Source organism: Kogia breviceps, chromosome 19 (genome assembly GCF_026419965.1).
Source record: "Kogia breviceps isolate mKogBre1 chromosome 19, mKogBre1 haplotype 1, whole genome shotgun sequence".
Lineage (NCBI taxonomy): Eukaryota > Metazoa > Chordata > Mammalia > Artiodactyla > Physeteridae > Kogia > Kogia breviceps.
The window spans coordinates 34,804,683-34,829,555 of NC_081328.1; the positions used below are offsets into that span (position 1 = coordinate 34,804,683).

A 24,873-nucleotide genomic window follows, 5' to 3' on the forward strand; every position below is an offset into this window, starting at 1 on the left:
TGGATATCAAGGAAGGGGACAGGGAACATCTTATGTGGTCCATCCCACCTACTAGCTCCTCCGCCCCAGCTACTTCGCAGATGCCACCCTCACCCCTACCAGCCCCAGCACAACACTGGCCCAGCTTTCGTGGCTGGAAAGGGGATGGAGAGGGAAGCCCTGGAGCATCAGCTCCAGCAGCTGTTGGAGCCCTGCAGCTCTGGACTCCAGAAAATGTCCTGTTGCCATCTGAGAAACTCTGGCCAGACCACGGGGTGGTGGCCCTGTGGCCCTCCCCCCACTCCCATACCCCTCCCCAATCACTCAGAGTCCAATGCCCAGGAAAGCTTTATTCCTCGATCTGAGAACGAGAGTCTGCACACAGAAGTCAACGAACTGATGAGTTCACAAAACCTCCCCCCTCCCCACCCCCACAGACAGACACTACGGGACAGGTCCAGCACACCCGCCACAGCGTGGCCTCACCCTGCCCCGAGCTGCTGATGGCCCCATGGGCCACAAGGGAGGCAGCATCTCTGTCCTGGCAAGACCTGGGCTGATGGGCAAGCCTGGCTATGGAAGGCTCACTCGCTGGATAAGGTCGCTCCCCGAGGAGCCAGCAAGGAGTGGGATGGAGGAGGTGCGCGTGGCTCACGGATGTGGTCTTGGTGCTGGGAGAATTACGGTCGCCCCCGTCTCAGCTTAAGGACGAGGGTCCCCTTCAGCACAAGGGTGGGGGTGGGGTGCAATGGCAAGAGGAGGAATTTTGGAAAGGGGTGGCCTGGCTGGGGGCAGATGGTCTCTTTGTCAAGACATCGAAGACTCCAAAGGTCTCCACTTCGGCCTCAAGCCCCAGTCCAGGATGAGGGCTCAGGTCGGCCCACGGGGTGTGGCTGGAGAGTTCCCCGTGCTGGCTCCCAGGGAGCCCCAGCTCCGCCATCCTTCAGTGCCCACTTGCTGTCCACACCGATGAAATAACTCTCTCCTTGCGGTGTTCCTTCTCAGGACGGCAGGGAGGGAGCCAAGGTTTTAGGCTCCCCTTGATGACTTTATTGGTCTGCTTGCTCCAGGGGCCTCCTGGGCCCAGCGTCTTTATATTGCTCAGTGGGGAAGCCCTGGGAGGCTGCCCAGAGAGCCCACTCCTCGGCCAGCGCTCCTGCGTCCTGGTTGCTCCACAGCCTCAGGTTGGGGCCAGCACCTGCGACCCCTTCCCCGCCACCTGAGGCTTGGCCCTGGCGCCACTCGGCCTCTCCTCCTCTCCACCCCCGCGCTCCCCGCCTGAGGCCCCTTCCTCTCCCTGCCCAGTATCCAGACAGATGGCTTCCTGTGCAGGCAGGCCTGTCCTTCCAGTCCTGGCCTGGCCTCTGTGGCCTGCCCAGGGTCACCCGGAGGGGTAGTAGGGAGTATCGCTGTGGTAGTTGTAATCAGGGCACACCTTCTGGACCAGCCTATAGTCTGTGCTGTAGAAGGCGATGTAGACGCAGACGACTTTGAAGGGCTGGGAGCAACTCCAGGTGGCTGAGCTCTGAGCGTGGTCTCGGGAGCAGGTCTTGGCTGGGTCGTGGGTGCAGAGCGAGATCCGGCGGCCCCGTTCCACCTTCTCCCACTCCATCCGGCAGTTGAAGATTTTGGAGGCCTTGGCTTCAATGAAGATCTGCTGCTCCTGGTGGAACTCTACAGCTTTACTGGGGGGCACGAGGCTGATGGAGATGTTGCCCTGGCCCGTGGCATTGTGTCGGAAGTGGACGCTGAAGGTCCCATTGCCGTGGTCCACTATCTTCCCCGTGACGAGCAGGTTCAGGGCTACCGTCTTGATGTTGGAGTAGAAGTCACCCCAGCCAAAGATCTTCTTCACTTTGGCCGACGGTGGCGGGTTGTGGTTCGGGCGACTGGGGGGCTGCCCGAGGACCCCCCATGCCTCCCCAGGTGGAGCCAGCAGCCCTAGGAGAGTAGAGTTGGCCATGGGGCGGGACTTAGGTGACATGTGGCCCCGCTTTCGAGGCATCCGGGGCCGGGGCTGGCTCTCAGGGTCATCGTGCTCAGGGTCCTCTGGGCCAGGGGGACCGTCATCCTGGCCACAGATGACCTGTGGAGGGAGTCGGGAGGAGAATGAGCGACCTGGGTCCCCAGGAGACCCAGGAATATTCTGGTTCACTGCTCCACCCCGCCGGCGCCATCTCTCTGCCCTCCCTTCCACTCTGGCTTGGGGCGGAGGGGCCCCTGCACATTGTCCACCTTCTCGGGGGGTCGGGTGTGCACTCTGGCCTGTGTCATGGTTCCCTCTCATGTTCTGACACTCAGGTCACCCCTAGCTCCTCTCCCCACTGTCCTGCCTCTGGTCACTATTCAAAATCTTGGAAGGATGGTGGAGAATTCTCTCCAGGAGATCACGGCAGCAGAGGTACATGGCCCCAACTCCTAGGGAGCCCCGAGTCTGATGGGGGAGGCCCAGCTCCCGATGTTGGGAGAGCCCTCATCTGATGGAAGAAGCTGTGCTGACAGAGCACCCCTTTCTTATAGGAGAGATAGAGTCCCCCCCCCCGCCTCTGTGAAATTCCCAGGCTGATGGGGGAGGTATAGTCTCTGCCCTCAAAGAGCCCCCAGTCAGATAGGAGAGCTCCATCTCTATGCTGAGAGAGGCCCTAGTTTGACAGGGGAGGTACAGCCCTTGCCTTTTGGGACTTTCTAGTCTGTTGGATGAGACAGCATCCCTATCCTGGGATAGTTTCCACCCTCAGAGGCAACGAGAACCAACAGATGATGGAAAAGAAAACGGAACCCAGTGAAATTCTCTCTCAAGTACAAATGCAGTTTAGGTTTTGGCAGGAGGATTTGAGGGAGACCTGGGGTGAGTTCCATACCCAGGAGGGCCAAACTCTCCTCCAGGGACCACTGGTGATAACATGCCAGGACATTACTTATACTAGGAGGTAGGAGTTCTTATTATTCCCACTTCACAGATGGGGACACCAGACTCACAGGTTACATCACTACAAGGCTAAGTCACACAGAGTCAGCCCTCCCAAGCCACTGCACTCCCGGGCTCACAAACCAGATGGGTCCTTCTATTGGGATTTTATCCAAACCCCATCCCCACACGGGATCTCCTGTAAACTCTGCGGGGGCTTGGCTGGCCTCTGCTGCATCAGCTCTATTGACAGACAACATCTGGGGAGGCTTCCTGAAGGAGCTGTGGGGAAGGCCAGCAGGACAGCCTCACCTGGAGTGAACCAGGTTTCCTGAGGACAGCTGCCTGGTGTGGGTTTGCTCAGCTTTTGAAGAGAGTACTCACACTATGTGTCTCGTTGTGAGCACCGGGGCACCAGCTCACAGCTGGGCAGCATCTGGATTTGCTGGCGACCCTGGGATGAGGATGTGGGATGCCTGAGGTCTGGAGGGCTCCAAAGGGGTTTGTGGTCTCTTTTCTGGCCCTGGCCATGCCTGGGGTTGTGTGCGGTGGCCCTGCCTGCCAGGACCCAAGGATGGGGCAGCAGGAGGGGAGGCTTTGGGGGCTGGGCTCAAGGCGGCAGACCTGTGTGTACTCGGCCGCAGCTGAACGGCTGGAGGATGGGGAGAGGGGCCCCGGGTGGGGATGTTGTGACAAGGGAGGGCTTCTTCCACACAGTGGCAAAGGTGATTATTGTTTTGAGGAGAAGGGCAGACCCAGATGTGGGGCTGAGGCTTCTCCAAGACGGGATCGGTGGGTGGCGGTTGGCCACCCGACCCAGTTGGTGGGTCGGAGGGGAGCTGAGCCCTGGGCTGGGGCCTGGGGTTGATTCCCCGCGTCCTGGGCCGCCGGGAAGGAGCGAGCTCTGGGCGCTCCGCTCAGCTGCCGCGAGAGCCCGGGGCGGGAGCCGCCTGCCCAGGTCCTGTGGGGCTCGGGCTGCGCGCAGCCGGGAGAGAAGAGGAAAACAACAGGCGGGGAGGGAGGGAGCGGGAGGGAAGGCGGCAGCGAGGGCCGCCGGGGCCGCTCCGCGCCTGTACTGGCTCGTACGCTGGGGGACCCAGAGCGCGGGGCCCGCCGGGGCCCTCCGGGGCCCCTAGGTCAGGGAAGAGCCCACAGCTCTGATGACCCTGGCAGGTCATCAGCTCCACAGCCATCCCCCACCACCCTTCCGCACGGCCCGGGGCCCGGGAAGGGGTCGAGTAACCCTTGGCGAAGGCTGCGGGCATTTTCCCTCGTGCCCGTCGCACTCCCGCCACCAGAGGCCGAGTGGGTGGGCCAGCCCAGCACCCTCTCCCCGCCCCTATTAACCCTTACTGTCCAGTCTCTGGCCTCGGCCCCGCCCTCTCCCCCAGCCTCCAGGCTTCCGCTCCATCCCCGGGCTGCTGAGGGGAAGGGAGAAAGTTTTCGGGCTTGGAAGCTTCCCGCGCTCTCCCCCAATCCTCCCGGCCCCCGCCCCTCCGCGCCGCTCCCCGCGGACCACTCACCAGATAGAGGCTGCCCTGCACTAGGAACACGAAGCAGCAGCGAGTCAGTTGCATCTTCCTCCTTTGCTCTCGTGCCCCTTTCGCTCGTCTTTCCCCCTCAGGGTACCAGGCCCTTCCTCACCCCTGCTCTTTCAGGCGCGCCGTCCCATGCTCCAGTCTCAGGCCACTCGCGGCCCTCCACTCTGCCAGCCGCCCAGGACCGACCCCGCCCCCTTCGGTCCAGCTGTGCAGCCGCCGCCCCCCTCCCCTGGTCCAGCTGCTCGCGGCACGGCCCCCTCTCGAGGTCCCAGATGGGCGCCCCGAGCGCCTCGAAGGGCCCCAGCTGCGCGGTGGCTCCGCCGCTCCAGATATGCCCCCTCGGTTCCAGCGGCGCCGCTCTCGCCCAGATGTGTTGGGGACCAGCGCGCGCGCTCGTCCCTGTGCTAATTCCCCAGACCAGAGGGCCCCTCCCGCCCCGTCGCGGCGCGCCCCCTGGCGGACGCCCCTGGCCGCGCCGAGACCCGCCGCCGCTACCCGCGCAGCGCCCCGCCAGACTGGAGCGCTTCTGGCGCCCAGGCGGCTCCCGCTTCCTCGTCCCTCCCACCGGCTGCGGCGGCGGCGGCGGCAGGTACTGTGAGCCCAGCCGGTACCTCCAGAGTTAACTCCTCCCCTGCCGGCCCGCAACCCAGGGACCTAGGACGCGAGGGGCAGGATGTGGGGGCGGAGTAACTCGGCGAGGAAGGGAGAGGGTGGTGGCCTCGGGAATAGGGACACTACTTTTTCCACCCCTCTGGCAGGGCGCCTGTCCCCGGTCGCGAGCATTGGGGATCTGCTGCCCTGCCCTGAATCCCAAGAGACCTGGAATTTGGAAAGGTCATTTTTCCCAGGCTCATTACGAGAGCCAGAAAAGAACATCTTCCTCAGTGTAGCCCATCCCCACAGCCCAAAGTCCACTTCTCTCCGCAAGAGTAGCGTTTGTGCTGAGGGAAGTTCTTCTAGGTGTCTAGCCTGTACTCCTTTTGTTCAGGAGTCAGTTCCTTTCCTCTTCTACTTTACTCAGAGGGGCAGGGATAACCCTCCCCGCCTCCCCCGAATACCTCTCAGTCCAGTCGCTGTGATGGGAAACTTTTGGCTGGAGCCCTGGGCTGAAAAGGCCACTAGGGTCCAGACTGGATTCTGGGTCTGGGGTCAGGGATAAGCCTCCCGAGAAGCTGGGGAGCCAGGCGGGCAAGGCCTTCCTGGAGGCTGTACCTCCATTCTTCACGACCGCCCTCCCTGTGATCCAGGGAGCCACAGGCTGGGATGTGGGGCTCCTATGCCAGCAGGGTCTCTACCACCGGTCTCTGCAAACCTCCCAGGCGAAGAGGAAGAAAATGACCCTCATCTGAGATTCCCAAAGGTGGGGCCCATCCCCCATCCCCCCACATCTCTGAGTTTTCTTCCTGGAATTACAGGGCCCCTTTAGTCCTTAGAAAAATCAAAGGTCAGATTCTAGCACCCAGCACCCCTCAGAGGCTGTGAGGGTGAGGAGGTACCCCAGCATGTGGAGCAGCCCCAGCCTGGGCTGGGCCCATGGGGCAGGATGGGTGGGCACTCGGCTCTGGCCCTCGAGGCCCAGCTTGGTCTCTGGCTGCAGCCCCCAGCACACACCCAGCCTCCTCCCTCACCATCTGCCAGGCGGGTGCTTGGGGAATGCAGATGAATCTTAATATCAGCCTGGGCCAAGTGCAATGAGGGAGACAGATTCTGCAGAACGCAGACAGCATCACAGAGCCCCCTGCATTCCCCGGGCACCCTGGGCAGTATGGGATGCAGCAGCCCCTCCCTGGTGGTGGCGGTGGGGGGTGTGTGTGTGTGCATGTCTAGTCAAAGACCCCCCTCCCCCACCCAAAGCCTGGGGAGGGAGGAACAGATAAATCCTTGTCTGGCCTCTGAGCCTCTGGTCCGGCTGGGAGGAAGAAGCTGTCGGCCTGAGCGTGGGCTGCTGGTTCCGGCCCTCAGCTAGGCAGATGTGTAGCTGGGCCCACTCCTTGTCCATCTCCAGGAGGTCCTATCCCCAGGAGAGCAGTGTGACCCAGCAGAAAGAGCACAGGTTTTCAGGCCAGACAGCCCTGGATTCTACTCCAAGCCTGGCTGTGTGACCGTGGGCAAGTTGCTTTGGTTCTCTGATGCCAGTTTCTTGATCTGTTGTTGCAAGAACTAAATGAGACCGAATGTGCAAACAAAGCACAGGCACGATGGCTGGCGGGCGGTCATGGCGTTCAATAAAGGGAAGCTCTTGCTTTTCTACTCCCCACACATTTGCTCTGGCTGCGCCTCCTGCCAGCCTTGCCCTCACCGCCCTATTGGCTCTTCCTGGCTGTCACTTCCTTCAAGTTTCCCCTCTGCATTCATCCATCAACCACTGGCCAAGCCTGTCCTCAGTGCCAGGCACCAGGCCAGGGGTTGGGATACAGAGACGAATGGGACATCATCCCTGCCCTCAAGGATCTCACTGCATAGTGTGGAACCGAGACATGAAAATCAATGATTATAACTCAGTGTGGTGAGTAGAATAACAGATCCCTCTACCAGGCAGTATGGATGCACCAAGGACCATGCAGGGTGGGGTGGGGGGTGGCGGGGGCGGTGGGGGAGGGATCTGAGAGGGATGGCTTCCTGGAGGAGGTGATGCCGAAGGACTGAATGAATGGTCAAAGGTCTGGAGGCTAGAACAGGAAGCAGTTTGCTGTTACTGGAGCTCAGAGGGGAGGGGAGGAAGTTGGAGCAGCAAGCTGGGACCAGCTGATGGAAGGTCTTTCCTGCAGGTCAAGGGGGTTAGGACCTTGAAAATCGTTTGAAGGGTTTTAAGGGGGCTGGTGATTATAGTCAGATTTGCATTTTAGAAAGCTTTTGGAAAATTCACTGGAAAGAGGAAAGACTTGAGGAAAGGAACCAGTTAGGGGATAAATGCAATGGTCTGGGGTGAGAGAGAGGGGTAGCCTGAAAACATCTTTAGGAGGCAGATCAGGATTGAGCTGTTGCTGAAATGAGGAAGGAAGGGAGACAGAGAGTCAAGTATGATACCCAAGTTTCTGGCTTGGGCAATAGGCAGGATGCTCGCTACATGGCGGAGGATGTGTTGGGGGTGGAAGGTGGCTTCTGGGGAAGTGGGGAGGTCAGTATCAGTCATGTCAAGTCTGGGTGCTGTTGGCCGAACAAGGGCAGAAGAAAGTCTAGCCGGGGGGACTGGAGGTGTGGATGTGAAAGAGGAACAAGGGGCTTGGAGGGAGGACCCCCGGGCACCCTGGCATTTAAGGGGTGGGCAGAGGAAGAGCAGCCCCCCCAAAGGATCCCAGGCAGAAACCGGCAGCCAGGGGCAAGGAGGGCGTGTGGGCTGATCCTGGAAGAAGCAGAAGCCCTGGGGCTCTCACACTTGAGGGTGCCAAGCAGAGGTTACTGTACTCATGCAGATGCTAGGGTCCCACCCCAGGGTCAGCAGATGGGAGCTCAGAACCAGGCATTTTTGCCCCTTTCCCAGGTAATGCCGATGGAGGTGGTCTCTGGGCTCCACTTTGATAAACTGGTGTATGGGGAGTGTCAGGATAGAGGGAACAAGCAGCAGCTCAAAGGAGCAGAGCAGCCTGGCAAGGTAGAGCCAAAAAAGTGACCACAGGGTTTGGCCGAGATTCCTCCAGCAACTGTACCCAACCTTGGTCATTCCATCTGCTCCCAGGGTGGGGAGACAGACGGCAGATTCAGTGAACTCTGTGCGCAGCTGTGCTGGAGGTAACCCCAGGTGTGCCTGACATTCAGGCTCACCTCTCCCCTTATCCCCAACGCCCTCCCCACCACACCTTGCACACAGCAGATGCCCAACGAAAGGGGAAGAACTCAACCTGCTAGTCCCGCCCCATGGCCCCCAGCCTCCTTGGCACCCCCTTGCACCCTGGATGTGGGTTGGCTGGGCGTTTGCTTAGCACCTCTGATGCTTTCGCCTGCCTCAGTCTCACCTTTGGAAGAATCCTGTCTATATGCCTCCCCTCCCCCCTACCACCCCAGTGCTGCAGGAGAGAAAACAACAGAGGGGTGCCTGATCAGCGCTTATTGAATAAATAGGAAATGGGGCTCCTGATGGTTTTGAAAGGCAGAGAATGGATGCCCTTGAGCCACTTGGAGCAGAGAGGTGCGGGGGAGAGGTGGGAGTAGATCGTTATTGCTAACAATCTCTCGTTTACCTGGAAAATTGCAATTTTTAAGTGTTATGATAGAATGCTACATAGAGGGAACCAGGGGAGCCCAGAGGGAACCCCTAATTCTAAAGAGGGGGCCAAGGACGAATCCCAGAGAAATTGGTCTTGTGATATGTGGATCAGCTCAGGTGGGAGGGGAAGGAAAGAACCTTCCAGGCAGAGGAAGCAACTCATGCAAAGACCAGAGATGAAAGAAAGGCTGGGAATGGGGTTCTGATGAGGGCAAGATGAAAGACTCATTTGTTCCACAAATAGTTATCGGGTGTCTACTTGTATGTCGGGTCCTGGGCTGGGTGTGAGGGTACAGCTGTGATTGAGAGATGGTAGTCCTTATTCGCGTGGAGAATTTGGGCTCTGGGAGAGACAGATTAAATAGCTAAGCATACAAAACCACAAGCTCTGAGATGTTGGAAGGTGGTATGAAGGAAGAAGATCAGCAAGTTCTGAGTAAGAGAGAAACTAAGTAGGGGTCCCATTTTACCTGGAAGTGGTCAGGGAAAGCTCTGTGGGATGTGACGTTTCCTCTGGGATCAGAAGGATGAGGAGGCGTCGCCAGCCACTGAGCTGGGGAGGGGGGCTTCCAGGCAGAGGGAACAGCGCATGCTGAGACTCAGAGACTAGGAAGAGTTTGGTGCTTTGGAGGAGCTGAAGGCAGTAAGGGATTGTGAAGGAGCGGGGAGTGAGACAGAGAGCCAGAGAGATGGGCGGGGACTGGATGGCTCAGGGCTTTATGGGTCTAGTGAAAGGTTTGGGGCTTCATCCTGAGATTAAGGTGTTTGTTTTGTATTACAAGTTTTTAATTTACAAGTTTTAAACAAGGGGCACACTTGCACTTTAGAACGATCACTAGAAAGATCACTCTGATGGCAGAGGATTTAACAGAGTGGGTGACACTGGAAGCTGGGAGGTGATGACGTCCTGGGTTAGGGCAGAACCCCTTGCGATGGGAAGGAGGGGATGGCCCTGAGAGACAAATTTAAGGAGTGGGATGGAGAGGAGTTAGGCTCTAGGACTGGGGTTGAGGGGTCAAAGATGCCCCCAGCTTTCTGCCCCGTGGGACACAGGACAGAGGGCAGGTTTGTGGGAGGATGCAGAGCCCCACCCCGGACAGGTGGCGTTAGGTGCTTCAGGTGCTCAGGGGCAGCGAAGAGCTGGGTGCAGAGTGGAGTTCCCACTGAAGGGACCAGACGGGGAGGCGTGTGAGCCTCGAGAGTTATCAGAGGTGAGAGTGGGAGGAGCTCGCAAAGGACAGAGCACAGCGAGGGTGCAGAACGGGGCTACCAGGGCCAGTCATGTAGGGGAGAGTGATGGAAGAGAGGGGGGATGGGGCAGGGGAGGGACAGGGGAGCCAGGAAGCAGGTGGGAACCCCCTGGCCTCAGAAGCCTGAGGGAAGCTACTCACATCCCACACTGTACCTGCCTCCTGCCTCCGGCTTTGAGGAGTCATTTTGTCTATGCCCCTGCCTCTCACAGGTCTCTCCAGCCAGGAGGGCCCACCTTCTGGCTGTAAAGGCTCCCACGTGTGCTCTTGTTGAGAGGAAGGATAAGGACGTGGGGTCCAGCACTCCTGGATTAGGGTCTGGCTCTGAGATCGGCTGTGTGGGTGAGGACTTGGTGAGGGTGAGAACATCTGGCTCTCTACTGGGCACATGTACACCTTGGTCCTTTATCAGCATCGAGCTGGTGGATAGTGCTTTGTAAACAGTGAAGCACTTGAACAAAAGGCGTCTGGCCATGCCCCTTCCAGCTACTTGTCAGTATCTTCGGAGGTGGGAAGCAAGGGGGAGAAACAGGGCCTGAATTACACCGCTAGACTGCAGGGCACCTGGCAGGGGCCCCGCACCTGGCATCAGGTCATCTGTTCTCCACCTGTCGGCTGGACACAGGTCGCCGTGGTCAAAGCCAACTCCCGGAGGGATGATAGGGAGACCGCGCTGGCGTGTCGTGTCGGACGTGAGTGGGGTCAGCGCGCCACCTGGTGGGCACTTGGGACGCTGCCTGCGGGCGCTTTGCACCGCGAGGAAGGCGAGGCCTCCCCTGCCCGCCGCGCCGCCCCCTCTCGTTCGCCAGTGCCCGGCGCCCAGGCGTTTGATGACAACGCCTTAAGACAACGAAGGGCCTGTGCTGCTGAGAGACGTCGTTGTGCGATCGAGCTCTGGAGCCACATCCCCTGGGTCCCAATCATGCATTTGCCACTGTATCTTGGGCAAGTGTCTACACCTCACTGTGCCCGGTTTCTTCATAGGGATAATAACAGGATCCACGTATAAACTTGTTGGGAACAGCGTCTGGCATATAGTTAATGCTCAATAAATGCCGCCTATTCTTATATACGCATTCAGTTATTCATTCAACCACAGGCTTTCACGTCGCTGTCGGACCAGGAAGCTTCAGGGAGGCAGCTCTGGAGAGAAAATAACCTCGACTGAGACGGGGAGGGAGCCTCGAGTTCCTTATTTGGGACAGGGTCAGTACAACATCCGTAGTGAGAAATTCCCGCTTCCTTTTCACGGAAGGGGCGCAGGGTGGGCGTAGAGGCCACGCTCACTTGCACCCTGGCCCTCGGGTTCGCCTCCACTCCGGCCCGAATTCAGGGGCGCGCGGCCCTCTGGACCCCCGACGGACACTGGGTCCAGAGCGCCCAGTGGCAGCCTCCTCCGGAGGTCGAGGCCTCCACCCCGCAGGGTTCCCTCCCCTCCCCCCCCATAGGGCTGGCGGGGCGCATCACCCCCTCGCCCTCCGACGGTCGCCCGGGCGTCCAGACGGCCTGCCTGCGCCTTCCATTTCCAGGCCGATGGTGACGCCTGGCGGCGGAAGGAAGGACAACCGGAACCTCCACTCAAGGAACTCCTATCTGAACTCTTGGGCACCGCTGCGTGGGGGCGGGGGGTGGGGGTGGGATGAGGAGCAGACAGTGTCAGGGGGACCCAGGAGGTCGAAGGGCTTCCCAGAGCAGCACTGACCTGAGCTTCTGTTGGGGAGATGCAATCAAGACCTTCCGATTCCAAATCTGATCAAAGATGGGGCAGGGGGAGTCGAAGGGCACTGAAGAGGGGGCCAGGGTGGGGGTGGTAGCCAGATGAGACTCCCAGAGAGTTCAGGAGGAAGACTTCCCTAGTATTCTCCCTCCACCCCCTTTGGGGTCATCACTGTTCCCCTTTGGTGCCATAGCCCTTCCCACATTTCAATATAGGGCAGAACACGGGGGGAATGAGCCTGGGAGTGGCCACAGGCTGAAAGGGACCTCAGTCAGGCCACTCCCGGAAGGGTCAGCTGCAGCCATGAAGAGGCAGCAGTAAGGACGCCACTGGGGGGTGCTTTTCTGACCCCTGTTCTGCCCTGAACCACCAGCACTGGCTTGCTCGGCAGCCTTTCAGGCTTGGGGGTCGGGGACTGACCTCAGCCCAAAGGCATAACCTACTCACTCCTGAACGCCAGGCCCAAAGTCAGCCAACTCTGGACGTGGGATTCCACGGACTCTGCCAACTTCAATGATACAAAATCATACTTTGCACATCCTGAACCACAGTCCTGTGGCCTCCTGTGTTCCTCCCTCCTTGAAGGGCGCCACCATCCACCTCATTAGAATCTTGGTGCCAGCCTTGCCCCCTGCCTCTCTTCCCAATGTCCAGTTGCATCTCCTCCAACCTACTGGAGGCTTCAGGACTCCATCATTGCTCACTGGGACCACAGCGGCCCGGAATGGTCTCTCCCAGTCATTCCTTACCTACCCCACGCCAAAGGGAGATTAATTTCCAAGATGCAAATTAGATGATCTCCTTCTCCTATTTCAAATCCTTGGAAGGCTTCCCGCAGCCCCAAACTAGACGGCGCATACTGAGAACATTCATGAAATGGTACCCAAATCCTCTCATTTAATCACACAACCTAATGAAATAGCTTCTATTATTACCACATTTTACAGATGAGAAAACGGAGGCTTCGGGAGATAAGGTGGTTTCCCTGAGGATCCGTAGCTAATACTCTTCAGAGCTGGGATGTGGACCCAGGAGGCCTGGCTTGCTGAACCCATGCTTTTACTCACCACACCAGTGTGTCCTAAAGTGAAGTATTTGTTGTGTTGGCTGGGAGATTCCTTTTAAAAAAATAGTACGGCTGAACAATTTTAATTTTCATAGAAATATGTTTCCTTTTAAGGCTTTTGTTCTATTTTCTTTTATTTATAGCAAGGGATACTGGTTTCCCATTTATGGAGGTGATACAAAGTGACCCTTTAAAATTAATTTATTTTAGGAATAAAGAGTAGGTAACTGAAAGCAAAGTACTAAGTATATGACAGCCTGGGTGGAATGTGGAGGTGGGAACTGAGCATCGGTGCACTCGCTGCCACACTGTGCTTCTCAGGAGAAATGACAGACTCTGCAGTACACTTGCATGTGCTCTGTCTCCACCAGGGTTCCTGACCTCCTTAATCAATAGAAATTGACCAGAGGCGAAAAAAGAAATTCAGGCAAGGCTTTATTGGGGCCCCTGCTGCAGCAGGGGGGAGCGAGAACAAACAACAGGCTCCCCTGCTCACGCGCTCCGAAGGGAGGGCAAGCTGGTTCCTTATATGTGTCCAGGGGTCATGCCTGAGGGGGAGCTTAGGGAGTTCGCTTACCCCTTCGGTGGCGGTGTGTGCCGGCGTCATGCGCAGTACCCTGCTTCTGCCCTCGGCTCTTCAGAAGTGGCAGTTGGGATTTTTGGTCTTTGTATCTTTTTGTCCATAATTTGCCCCAACTGTACATGCACGCAGTTATTTTTAGTCCCTTGTAGTTTGTCCAGAGGCAAGCATTGCAGCAAAGGGTCCCAGGTTCCAGGTCCCAGCCCGTCTCACGCTCACCTCTCCAGCCTGCCCCTTGCTTTCTCTTCTCTACCGGCACTCCTTTCCTGGGGCCTCTGAACCACTTGCAACTCCCCAAACACACCAGGCTTTGCTTTGCCTCGGTGCCTTTGTACACACACACAGTTCTTGCCACCTGGCGGCCCCTTCCTCCGTGGCTGTCTGGTGAACACCTGCTCTCCATTGGACCATTCACCAACCTCAGGCCTCACTCCCTTCTTGAAGCTTTTCTGAATGGAATTGACACCTCTCCCACAACTGTTCCCCCAGAGTCACCTGTCCTCACTTTGTTCTCCCTTCTCTCCCCAGACTGTGAATTCCTAGAAGACAGGGACAGTCTTCTTTGGCCCAATGCCTGACACTCAGGAGGAGCTCAATAAATGTGTATGCAATTTGAATGAATGAATTCCATGGGAAGTCAGGTGGGGATAAGGCTGATTCCAGCTTGGAGGAATGGGGCAGGGGATTACAGCCTTTAAGGAGAAGGTGGGTATGGGCTCTTGAGCTGGATGTTGATGACAGCATGGAGAACTGGGGAATTCAGTCTCTCAGACGCAGATGTAAGGATCTATATGGGAACTTATTTATTAAAGGGGAACGTCAATTTAGGGGAAAAGTCGATTTATTTAATAAATGATGCTGCCATATCGGTGACCCATCGGGAAGGAAATAAAGCCAAATCCTCCCCTCTGACCTGACAACACCTACAAAATAGATCTCTGATGGATTAAAATTTGAGAGTGAAAAATAAAAGCTTAAAAATATTAGGAGAAAAATTAGAAGAATAATTCTTTAACCTTGCGGGAACAGGAAACACAGAAGCCATGAAAAAGAGAAAGGGACTTCCCTGGTGGTCCAGTGGTTAAGAATCCACCTTCCACTGCAGGGGATGAGGGTTCGATCCCTGGTCGGGGAACTAAGAGGGGCAGCTAAGCCTGCGTGCTGCAACTATTGAGCCCCTGTGCTCTAGATCCCACGCGCCACAACTAGAGAAGCCCGCGTGCCACAACAAAGAGCCCTCATGCCACAATGAAGATCCTGCATGCCACAACTAAGACCCGATGCAGCCAAATTAATTAATTAATTAATTTAAAAAGAAAAGACTTTCTCGTTTAAAAAAAGAGAGAGAGAGAAAGATTTGGTTACAGAAGAAAGTATTTCAGAGGGACATAAGTTTCCACAAACAAAATAGAAAGGTCAACAACAGACTGAAAAAAAAAATACGTTTGTAAAATGTGTAATAGACAAACGGTTAATATCCTTACTATGAAAAAATTTTATAAACCAATAAGAAAAAAGCAAAAATTAAAAGAGTGGGCAGAAGTATAAACAAGCGGTTGACAGAAAATGTGTATGGAAAGAAAGTCAGTCAGCCTCAGAAGGGGTCAGGGAAATACAATTTAAAACAACAATGAGATATGTATTGTTAAAACTTATTTTATTGACGTATAGTTGATTTACAATGTTGTGTTAATTTCTGCTGTACAGCAAAGTGATTCAGCTATACAAATATATATTCTTTTTCAAATTCTTTTCCATTATGGTTTATCACAGGATATTGACTATAGTTCCCTGTGCTATACAGTAGGACCTTGTTGTTTATCCATTCTAGACATAATAGTTTGCATTTGCTAATCCCAAACTCCCAATCCATCCCTCATCCAACCCCTTGGCAACCACGAGTCTGTTCTCTATGTCTGATTTTGTTTCTGTTTTGTAGATAAGTTCATTTCTGTCATATTTTAGATTCCACATAGAAGTGATATCATATGGTATTTGTCTTTCTCTGTCTGACTTACTTCACTTAGTATGATAATCGCTAGGTCCATCCATGTTGCTTCAAATGGCATTATTTCATTCTCTTTTATGGCTGAGTAGTATTCCATTGTATTTATGTACCACATTTTCTTTACCCATTCATCTGTTGATGGACATTTAGGTTGTTTCCATGTCTTGGCTACTGTGAATAGTGCTGCTATGAACATAGGGGTGCGTGTACCTTTTTGAATTATAGTTTTGTCTGGATATATGCCCAGGAGTGGGATTGCTGGATCATATGGCAACTCTATTTATAGTTTTATGAGGAACCTCCATGCTGTTTTCTGTAGTGGCTTCACCAATTTACAGTCCCACCAACAAAGTAGGAGGTTCCCTTTTCTCCATACCCTCTCCAGCATTTGTTATTTGTAGATTTTTTTTTTTTTTTTTTTTTTTTTTTTTTTGCTGTACGCGGGCCTCTCACTGTTGTGGCCCCTCCCATTGCGGAGCACAGGCTCCGGCCGTGCAGGCCCAGCGGCCATGGCTCACGGGCCCAGCCGCTCCGCGGCACGTGGGATCCTCCCGGACCAGGGCACGAACCCGTGTCCCCTGCATCGGCAGGCGGACTCTCAACCACTGCGCCACCAGGGAAGCCCCTATTTGTAGATTTTTTTAATGATGACCATGCTGATCGGTGATACCTCATCGTAGTTTTGATTTGCATTTCTCTAATAATTAGTGAAGTTGAGTATCTTTTCATGTGACTGTTGGCCATCTGTATGTCTTCTTTGGAGAAATATCTATTTATGTCTTCTGCCCATTTTGCGATTGGGTTGTTTATGGTTTTTGTTGTTGTTGAGTTGTATGAGCTGTTTGTATATTTTGGAAATTAAGCCCTTGTCAGTTGCATGAGATATGAATTTTTTAAACTAGTAGACTTTATTTTTTCAGAACAGTTTTAGACTTACAGACAAAATTGAGCAGATAGTGCAGAGAGTTCCCATAGACACCCCTTCCCCCACCCCATACCCAGTTTCCCCTAATATTAACAATTTATATTAGTATGGTGCATCTGTTACAATTAAAGAAGCAATATTGGTATATTATTATTAACGAAAGTCCATACTTTGTTCAGATTTTCCTAGTTTTTACATTCTTCTGTCTCAGGATCCCATCCAGGATACCTCATTACATTTAGTCTCTTTAGGCTCCTCTTGGCTGTGACCTTTCCTCAGACTGTGCTTATTTTTGATGACTTGACAGTTTGAGGAGTATTGGTCAGGTTTTTTGTAGAATGCCCCTCTGCTGGAATTTGTCTGATCTCTTTCTCATAGACTGGGGCTATGCATTTTTGGGAGATTGACCACAGAGGTAAAGCGCCATTCTTATCACGTCATATCAAGGGTACATATGTAATAGGGAAGAACAAACCTGACTGCATATTGGATCTGTTTCTTTTACTTTAACCTTTGTATTATATTGTTTTTGCTACAAGTCAATCAGTGAAAGGATGTTGCCTAGAGCCTAAAGTATACATAATGGCTCATATCTGGGAAACCTGCCTCCATGCCTGAGCATTAGCTCACAGGAAACATCCTGACCAGGTCCACCTGTGAATGGCTGCGGGCAAGAAGAAATTAACACATCCCCTCCAGAATCTGGCCGGAACCAGGAAATATTTGCAGCAACTTATTGCCTTTTAAACTTTACCTCCTCACCTCCCCCTCTTTGTTCTATAAAAGAAGCTGCATCCAAACCCAGCCAAGATGGCTCCTTGGGACACGAGTCCATCATCTTCTCCGTCTGCTGGCTTTCCATATAAAGTTGCTATTACTTGCCCTGAACAACTCATCGATTTATTGGCCTGTTGTGTGGCAAGCAGTACGAGCCAATTTGGACTCGGTAACAGATTCTGTCAACATGACTTATGACGGTGGTTGACCTTGATTGCCTGGCTGAAGTAGTGTTCGTCAGGCTTTTTCCCTGTAAAATTATCCGCCGCTCCCTAACCGGCCTCTTTCCGTGCTATACTCTTTAGAAGGAAGTCGTTATGTGCAGCCCCCAGTTAAGGAGTGGGGGATTATACGCTTCTCTTTCAGGATGAAGTATCTACATCATTTACTTGGAATTCTTCTGCACCGGAGATGTCTCTCTTCTTTCCCCATTTATGAGTTTATTCAATCATGTATTTAAATCAGTATGGACTCATGGATATTTATTTTACACTCTGGGTTATAATCCAATACTATTTTATTAATTTTGTTGCTTAAATTGCTGTGATGTATTTTTTACCCTTTGGATTGGAAAAATTAAAAGATTGATTTAACCACCAGGGCTGTGGCAGCTGAGGGGTGCTGGCTGCCCAGAGTGTGTGTGACCTGCTGACCCTTTGGAACTGGAGTTGCATTTTCTGACTGAAGTACTGGAAGGAAAAAGAACATGAGTAGAGCAATGTATGTAGTCTAAGCCCATTTTTATATCAAAAGAAGGAATATCTAAAAGCAAAAATCTCTCTCTCTCTCTCTCTCCCTCTGTCTCATGGCAGCCATACTGGCCCACCCTAAGTCCATTCTCCCAAGGGGTCTTTGTGCAACCCCTTCCTATGCTCAGTGGCTTTTTGGTGCCCTTCGAATAACATTCGAACAGTGGCCTACAGTGCCCTCAATTGGGCCTCAACTCAAATGTCCCTCCTCAGAGAGCCCTTGTCTTGCAATTCCACCCAAAGCAGCCGGGTCCCTGCCTCAGAACCCATCACCCCCAGCCCATCCCCCCACCATTCCCCCCCCAGAGAACTCATCGCTGCCTGAAATATTCTTATTTACTCTCTGTTGTCTCTCCTCGCCCTTCTAGAATGTAAGCCCCTTGAGGGCAGTGGGCATCGTGGCTGTTGTCTTATTTTCCTCAGTAGCCCAGGCTTAGCACAGGGCCGGACGCACAGCAGGTTTCAAGTCTTCCTACCTATTGAGTGAACAGCCTTAGAGCAATAAGGAAAGACAACACTCCTTCAACCACGTTCGTGATCTCAGGGGTGTGGGGCTGGAAAGGGAGAGAGGAGATTATCGACTTTTTCTTTAGATACCTCTGGTTTGTTTAGCTGTTACAAAGAACATGTAGTACTGTGGCTTGTAATTTAAAAGAAAATCCAATAAAGTTAATAAAAAAAAAGAAAAGAAATAAATTGAAGTTTTCATTTCCTGGGGAAAAAAATAAGAAAAAAGCAGAAGGCTTTACGTGGGAAATTGTTGGTTGTTGGGGAGCACAGGTAGTCTCCTGAGTCTGGGGGACGGGGGTGCTGAAGAGGCTTGGAGGGTATGGTGTCTGAGGAGGGGGCTGGTGGCGAGACAGGGAGGTTCTAGAATTGTTATAGGAGGGGTCTGGGTAGAAGGGTTGGGGGCAGAGGCGAGGCTGGTAGAGCTGTCTGGAGTTGCCCGGATGTAGGTCGATTCCGGGTGGTTGGTGGGGAGCATGGCGGTGGGGGTGACTGGGAAATCCCAGGCCATCCCATGGCACCAGCACTGGGATTTAGCCAGCCCCATAATCCAGTCCCTGGCGCCAGCCCATTTGGGGGTCAATCATCTCCCCTCTCTTGGCTTCAGTTTTCCCAGCGACAAAATAGGGATTGACGCAGGAGTCGCCAAGGTTCTCCCAGCTCGGATGACCACTTCAATGGGCGCTGACTCCTGGGGTCCTTAGGGAACTTGTGTTGGGCCAGAGTCCTGCGGGCATCCGCTTTCCCCCAACCACTGCAGAGCTCTGGACAGGCGGCCTCCGCCTCTGGCCAACAGAGGGCGCTGCGGCACCGCAGTACTTGGCTGGGCTCAGTGCGTCCCTGAGCCGTTTGCTGAAGCTGAGGTCCTGGGTGTGCCCCGCAGTCCGCTGGTTCCCCATCCATCAGATTCTTCTCTCCACAGCCCTGGTCACGACCGTGTCCACAGGTTTCGGGTGTCCGGTTCTCTGAGCCTGGGCCGAAGTGGGCAGGCTGGATTTGGAGCCTGAAGGGGGTTCAAGAAATCATTCCTTCCATGCCCCTGCGTCTAATCTCTGCTCCCCTGCTCTCTCCCCAAGCCCAGAGCTGGCTGGGCCCCAGCCTAGATTTTCCCTCCTGGGATTCTGGCCATGTGGGCCATGCTCTCTGGAGCTACTGGGCACACGGGTAGGACGAGAGGCCCTCAGCAGAACATCCAAGGACTCCAGATGCCTGTTGGCTAAACCCCCAGCAGGGCCAGGAAAAGGGGCTCCCACTGATTCCGGGAGCCGGGCTGTGTGATCTGGAGGAATTCAGCTGCCACACACACTGGAGAGCTCCATGTTTCCCTTCCTCCCTGGATCTCTGCTGCCCCCAGGGCGCTCCCCAACAGGACTGGGGGGCTCCATGAGGCTGTTGCATCAGAGTATTTGGTGGGCGGTGGTGTGCGTGAGGCTTGGCCTGCTGCGTGGAAACACATTCCAGGTCAAGCTTTCCAGCACGAGTGTCCGGCACTCACGGTATGACACGTGGGGTAGAGAGTGTCTCTCCATCCAGGTGCTCTGGGCTGGGATGCCGAATGGATTTGTGGGGTGGGGCCGAACGACCAGCATCCTGGGCCAGTGTGGACAAAGACTTCACCCCGGGCCGTCACCCTGTCTCCCCCTCCCCAGGTGGAATCCTGTTCTCAGGGTGGTACCTACGAACCTCAGTCAGCTGTGGGGATTGGGCCAATGGGCAGCTCCTATTCAGGGTGCCCAACACTGTCATCAGTTGCCGAGTCCAGATGGAACACAGGCCTATGTGCTGTAGGGACACAGTAAGGGGTGTGGGCATGTGCAAATAAACTGTATCCGGAAGTCGCGGGCTGGACATTTGATCTGTCTGCCCAGAACTGTCACATCCTGATCGGTGGTTAAGACTCTGCTAAATCCAGACTCAAATCTAGATTCTGATACTTGCTCACTGTGTGACCTTGGCAAGGAAGCTCCTAAATGTTATAAGCCTCACTTTTCCACTTGTAAAGTGGGATAACAATATCTCCAACGACACAAGATTGCTGTAAGAATTAAATGACAAGGTATGTGGTAATAACTATAATAGTGAACACTGAGTAGTGCCAGGAAACTCTTCTAAGCCTATTACATGAGTTAATTCATTTAATCCTCACAAATGAGGTCTGTCCCATTATTATCCCCATTTTGTAGATAGAGATACAACCCTTGCTGTGAAGGAACTTCTAGTCCAGTGGGGAGACAGAGAAGCGAGCAAAAATCCTTTGAGCCAAATTAATCTTTACTGTTCAATGAAATGGGAATTAAGGCGATAAGTGTTCAAGCTCTAATTGGCTTCTCATAATCCCCCACAGTGAGCCCATTTTACAGACAAGGAAACTGAGGCCCCGAGAGGCTGCAACAATCACTCAAAGGTGCACAGCAGAAGGGATGGAAGCAGCATTGTCTGATTCTTGTGCTTCTGCTCTTCCGCTGAAAATGAACACAGAATATAATTGAAGTCCAAATGCTCACCATGTAATTGCAGTTTTCAGAAAAGTCCGTCCCCTCCTTATAAATGAAAGGTTGCAGCCTCCAAGCCCCTAAGCATCCCCCGTACAGATATTTAGGACCAACCGTGTCTCTCCACCCCACTGCTCTGCCTTTCGATGTTCAGAGTGAGGAGCGAGATTACTTCTGCCTGGTAAGATTAGAGAAGGATTCACCTAGGAGCTGACATTCGAGGTGGGACTTGAAGGATGTATAGAAGTGTGCTGGGTGGACAGAGAAAGAGGCCCATCCAGGAAGAGGGCACAGCACAGCACAAAAACAGATGTGAGTGTTTATGGTGGAGGAAGGCAGGGAGGTGTTCTTGGTGGGGAGCAGGGAGAAAAAGGTCAGAAGCAGGGCCACCCAAGGAAGCTGTGTTTGGGCACCAATAAGGGGAGGAGGCCTGGGGTGAGAGCAACAGAAATGATGCAGAAAATTCAGGATGGAGCCATATTTCAGGGAAGACAAAACTCTCAAGGACTGCTACTCTGACTGTGCTACTCTTACCACCAGGGACCCACTGGTGGTAAAACCACTAAAAACAGCCACCTGACCTGTGCTGTCTCCTCCCAGCCAATCACACAGCAGTGCCCTTGCTAGTCCTGCCCACTTGGGGGTCTGGGAGGGATCTATTGCTTAGGGCACTTCACTGGCAGCCCACCCTGGCACACAGACTGCACACAGTCTGCGTGCAGTCCCCCAACTCCTACGTGAAGCTGAGTTGTGTTTGCTTGTGCACTGGGGCTGTGGGGGCATGTGTGTAGACAAATGTGTGTGAGTTTTGAGTGTGTGTGAGGACAGAAGCATGGGCATCTGTGCAGTAGCATGTGTGAGCGTATACTCAGCGCATATTCCACACAGCAAGGGTGAGGGTGCACGGGGATAAGAACCAGGACTCTGCATTTTTGCATGTAGATGGAGGCTGGTATACTCTTGTGCCTGTGTGCAGGAACAGGTGTGTGTAGGGAGGGGTCTCTGTGCGTGTGTCTGTCCTTTAGGAGGCACCTGGGTCAAGGGGAGACAGAGAGAAGTAAGCTCCTAGAAAAGGTTCAGCGTCCTGTGAGATCCGAATTCCAGGGTTGCTTAGAAATGGCCAACCAGGAGGCACATGCAAATCAGATGTACGTGATATGCAAATAAGAAGCCTTCTTCCTGGTCTGGGCTGTGGCCCCAGGAATCTTCCCAGAATGCTGGGGGCAGAGACAGTGGAAAGTGGGGCTCTGGGGGTTCTGGGAGCGGAACTCCCAGCTCCTGGATTAAGGCTCAGAACCCCACGGGACCCCATGGCCATGGAATGCTTCCAGGTGTCATCCTGCCTAATTTCCAGATGTGGGTGCAGCAGGGAGGGAGAAGGGCGAGAGGAGCTGGGGGAGGTGGGTGGGAGCTCCCAGGCCCACCGAGGAGAATGGATGTCACAGTGACAGCTGGCCCGGCCTGCATTCGCTGGTCAGGCACAGTTGTTCCGGCGCCAAGGCGAGGGATCAAGGGCAGACAGAAGGCCTGGCAGTGGGCAGGCAGGGCCCCTGGGGTTTTCCCTGGTGCTCAGAGCACAGACTGATGGAGCTTGGGAAGCCTCACACAGCCCTCTGCTGACACCTCTCTGTGTGCAGGGGACTCGAGGTCCAGGGAGGGCGGGCAGATTACCCAGCATGACCTCGTGGGGCAGACACTGGGCCCAGTCTCCCCACTCCCCCGGGGAGTCTGCATCCTGACTCACTCACACGTGTTGCACGAGCTGCACCTCACACCCTTGCAGACCCTCCATGCAGCCTGTGCACACAGCACGCTCACCAGCACTGAGGACCACGCACCCAGCACATCCATCTCCCAGGCCTGAACACAGGTACAAGGATATCTGCCCAAGGATGTGCACAGAGTCTCCCATCCAGCCCTCTTCCCTTACACCCATGCACATGTCTGCAGACAAGCCGGAGGCAGGGGGATGCACGGGGGTTTCCTCACCCCCACCAGCTCCCCAACACACGCACTCACTGCTGGGCATGCTGCCAGCCCTGCTTCCCTGATCCAGTTTCAGATTCACACGCAGTTGGGGGTCCAGCTGCCTCCAGAGGAGGGGGGTTTGGTGTTTGCCTAACTCCTAGGTCATTTCTCTAGGTGACAGGCCTCTCCCCTGAAGGAGGGGCTGACTCCTTTCCTCCACTGGGCTCCTGAAGGCAGAGGCTGTGTCTTCCCCATCAGACAGACTGCCCGCCCTGCTCAGAGCCTGCACTGGGCTCCGCACAATCCTAATGGTATGGGATGAGTGAGCAAAGGGCCTCGCCCCATGACTAAGCCAAAGGTCAGAGGTCAAACCTCATGAGTGCCAGGAAGGGAAATCCAGCCTGATCAGGACAAAGTCTGGCCATCGCGGGCGACAAGGGCAGGAGGTATCCCCCCCCACCCCTTCCTTGGCCACAGGTCCCTCCTGCTGCCCAGCCAGAGGGAGCCCTGGAAAGCCGTGACCCAGGGCCTCTTTAGGGGCTCACGCCCCTTCCTTCCAGGGAGTCTTCCTCAGTGTCAGCCTCAAATCCCTCATGCTCTACAGCATTTCCTCTCATTTGGCTTCCTGCGGCTCTCACATGAGGTCTCCTGACCTTACAGTTTTCTGAGATGATTGTCCTTGTTGGAATAAAAAAAGACTGAGGGCCAGGAGGGACGGCAGTGGCCCCCCCCAGGCCCATCACCTTGTGGGTAAACAGGCTGATAGAATGCAAGAGCTTTGCCCTAGGCCCACAGGAATTGAGGGCAAGAGGCTGGGGGCTCTGTCTCCCAGCTCTTGTTCCTAGACCCTCCTTGTTCTAGCAAAATCTCTCCAGGGTCTTCTTCCAACCCTGGTCCTGCCCCCTCAAGTCCCTCCTGAGGATGAGTATGGACCTTCGGCTTCTGCCCGGTGCCCACCGGGCCCCTTCTAGCAGTCTCCCCGGACATGGGCAACTGAGTGAGCATACAGCTGGGGGAGAGCAGGCAGGTGAGGCTGGCGTTGGGGACGGTGGTGAGCCCCAGCGGATACCCTCTGTGGGGAACTGATCCTCCCCTGGCCCGGTCACACCCCAAGAGATGCTTCTGAGATAGAGCGGGTGGTCCTGCCACCCTGGGAGCCGTGGGCTGGCTTCAGGAAATGGTGGGTGGCTGCTGAGTGTTTCGGGGTGACGTGACCCGCTGCCTCTGTTTCTGCCCCCCTCGGGAGGTGTGGGGAGTGGGCAGGTGCCTGGCTGCCAGACCACAGCCCCAGGACCAGCAGAAAACAGACCCTCTCTTAGGGAGCCTCCAGCCTCATGGAGAAAACACTGTCCTGACCTCAGGCATCTCTAGTGTGAAGGGGAGACACAGCCCCTGCCCTCAGGGAGCTCAGGTCTAAAGCAGACAGCCTGTCCCACTTTCCTTTAATAATTCAGAAACCACCACTCTTAGAGCGGTTTGTGTCACGTCTGCTTTTCCCCTCCGGCTAAGATCTCCTCGAGGCCCTCATGTGGCTTGCTCATGGCTGTCTCTCGCCCCCAGCAGATGTGTTGAGGTGTGTTGGACTGAACGGGGCAGGAAGAGTCAAAGCGCAGCTCAGGGAAACCCAGTGCTTCTCTCCTCTGCAGGTCGCCATCAGTCGCCAGGAACTACTGGTTTTCCTCCATCAAACATAGGCTTGGCCCTTGCCTGGGCTCCCTGCCTCCCCCCCAGGCCAGCCTTTCCAATTTCTTCTCCTCACCGCAGCCAGAACCCACATCTGAACTGTCACCTCTGGGCCCAAACCTCCCATGGCTCTCCATTGCCCTAGGAGACCATTCCCAGCTCCTTCTCTGGAATTCAGAGCCTTGCATACCTGGTCTCACAGGGCTTCCCTACCTCATCCCAGCCTTGAACGTTCTCTCCAATGGCCCCAAGCCTCTCTCCTCCCTCTGCTTGCCCGGGGATGAAGGATGACTGCTCTGTGCTCCTGTAACCTCATGTCTCTCTGAGCGTTTGCCAGGACTGCGAGGTCTTGGTCACGGGGCCTGGCGGCCACTCACCTTTAAGTCTCCGTCTGCTCGCCAGGACACAGACTCAGAGAGATGGACAACTGGCTGCTCCCTAACACCCTGGCCCTCCCCACGCTGCCTCTTATCCATCTGTCCAGGCCCCCCTGGCAGCCTGCTCTGAATGCCATCTTTT

At 54.8% G+C, this 24,873-nt stretch overlaps 1 protein-coding gene across 1 annotated transcript; it reads right to left on the bottom strand.

Moving 5' to 3' along the window:
* Positions 1-314: 314 nt before the first annotated feature.
* On the bottom strand, positions 315-4,850 carry NXPH3 (neurexophilin 3). Its single transcript, XM_059046373.2, has 2 exons — positions 4,411-4,850; positions 315-2,065 (listed from the first exon to the last, which is right to left on the bottom strand). The coding sequence occupies exons 1-2, from the start codon at positions 4,462-4,464 to the stop codon at positions 1,361-1,363; spliced, it is 759 nt and encodes a 252-aa protein (XP_058902356.1). The 5' UTR covers positions 4,465-4,850; the 3' UTR covers positions 315-1,360.
* Between the last annotated feature and the right edge of the window lie 20,023 nt (positions 4,851-24,873).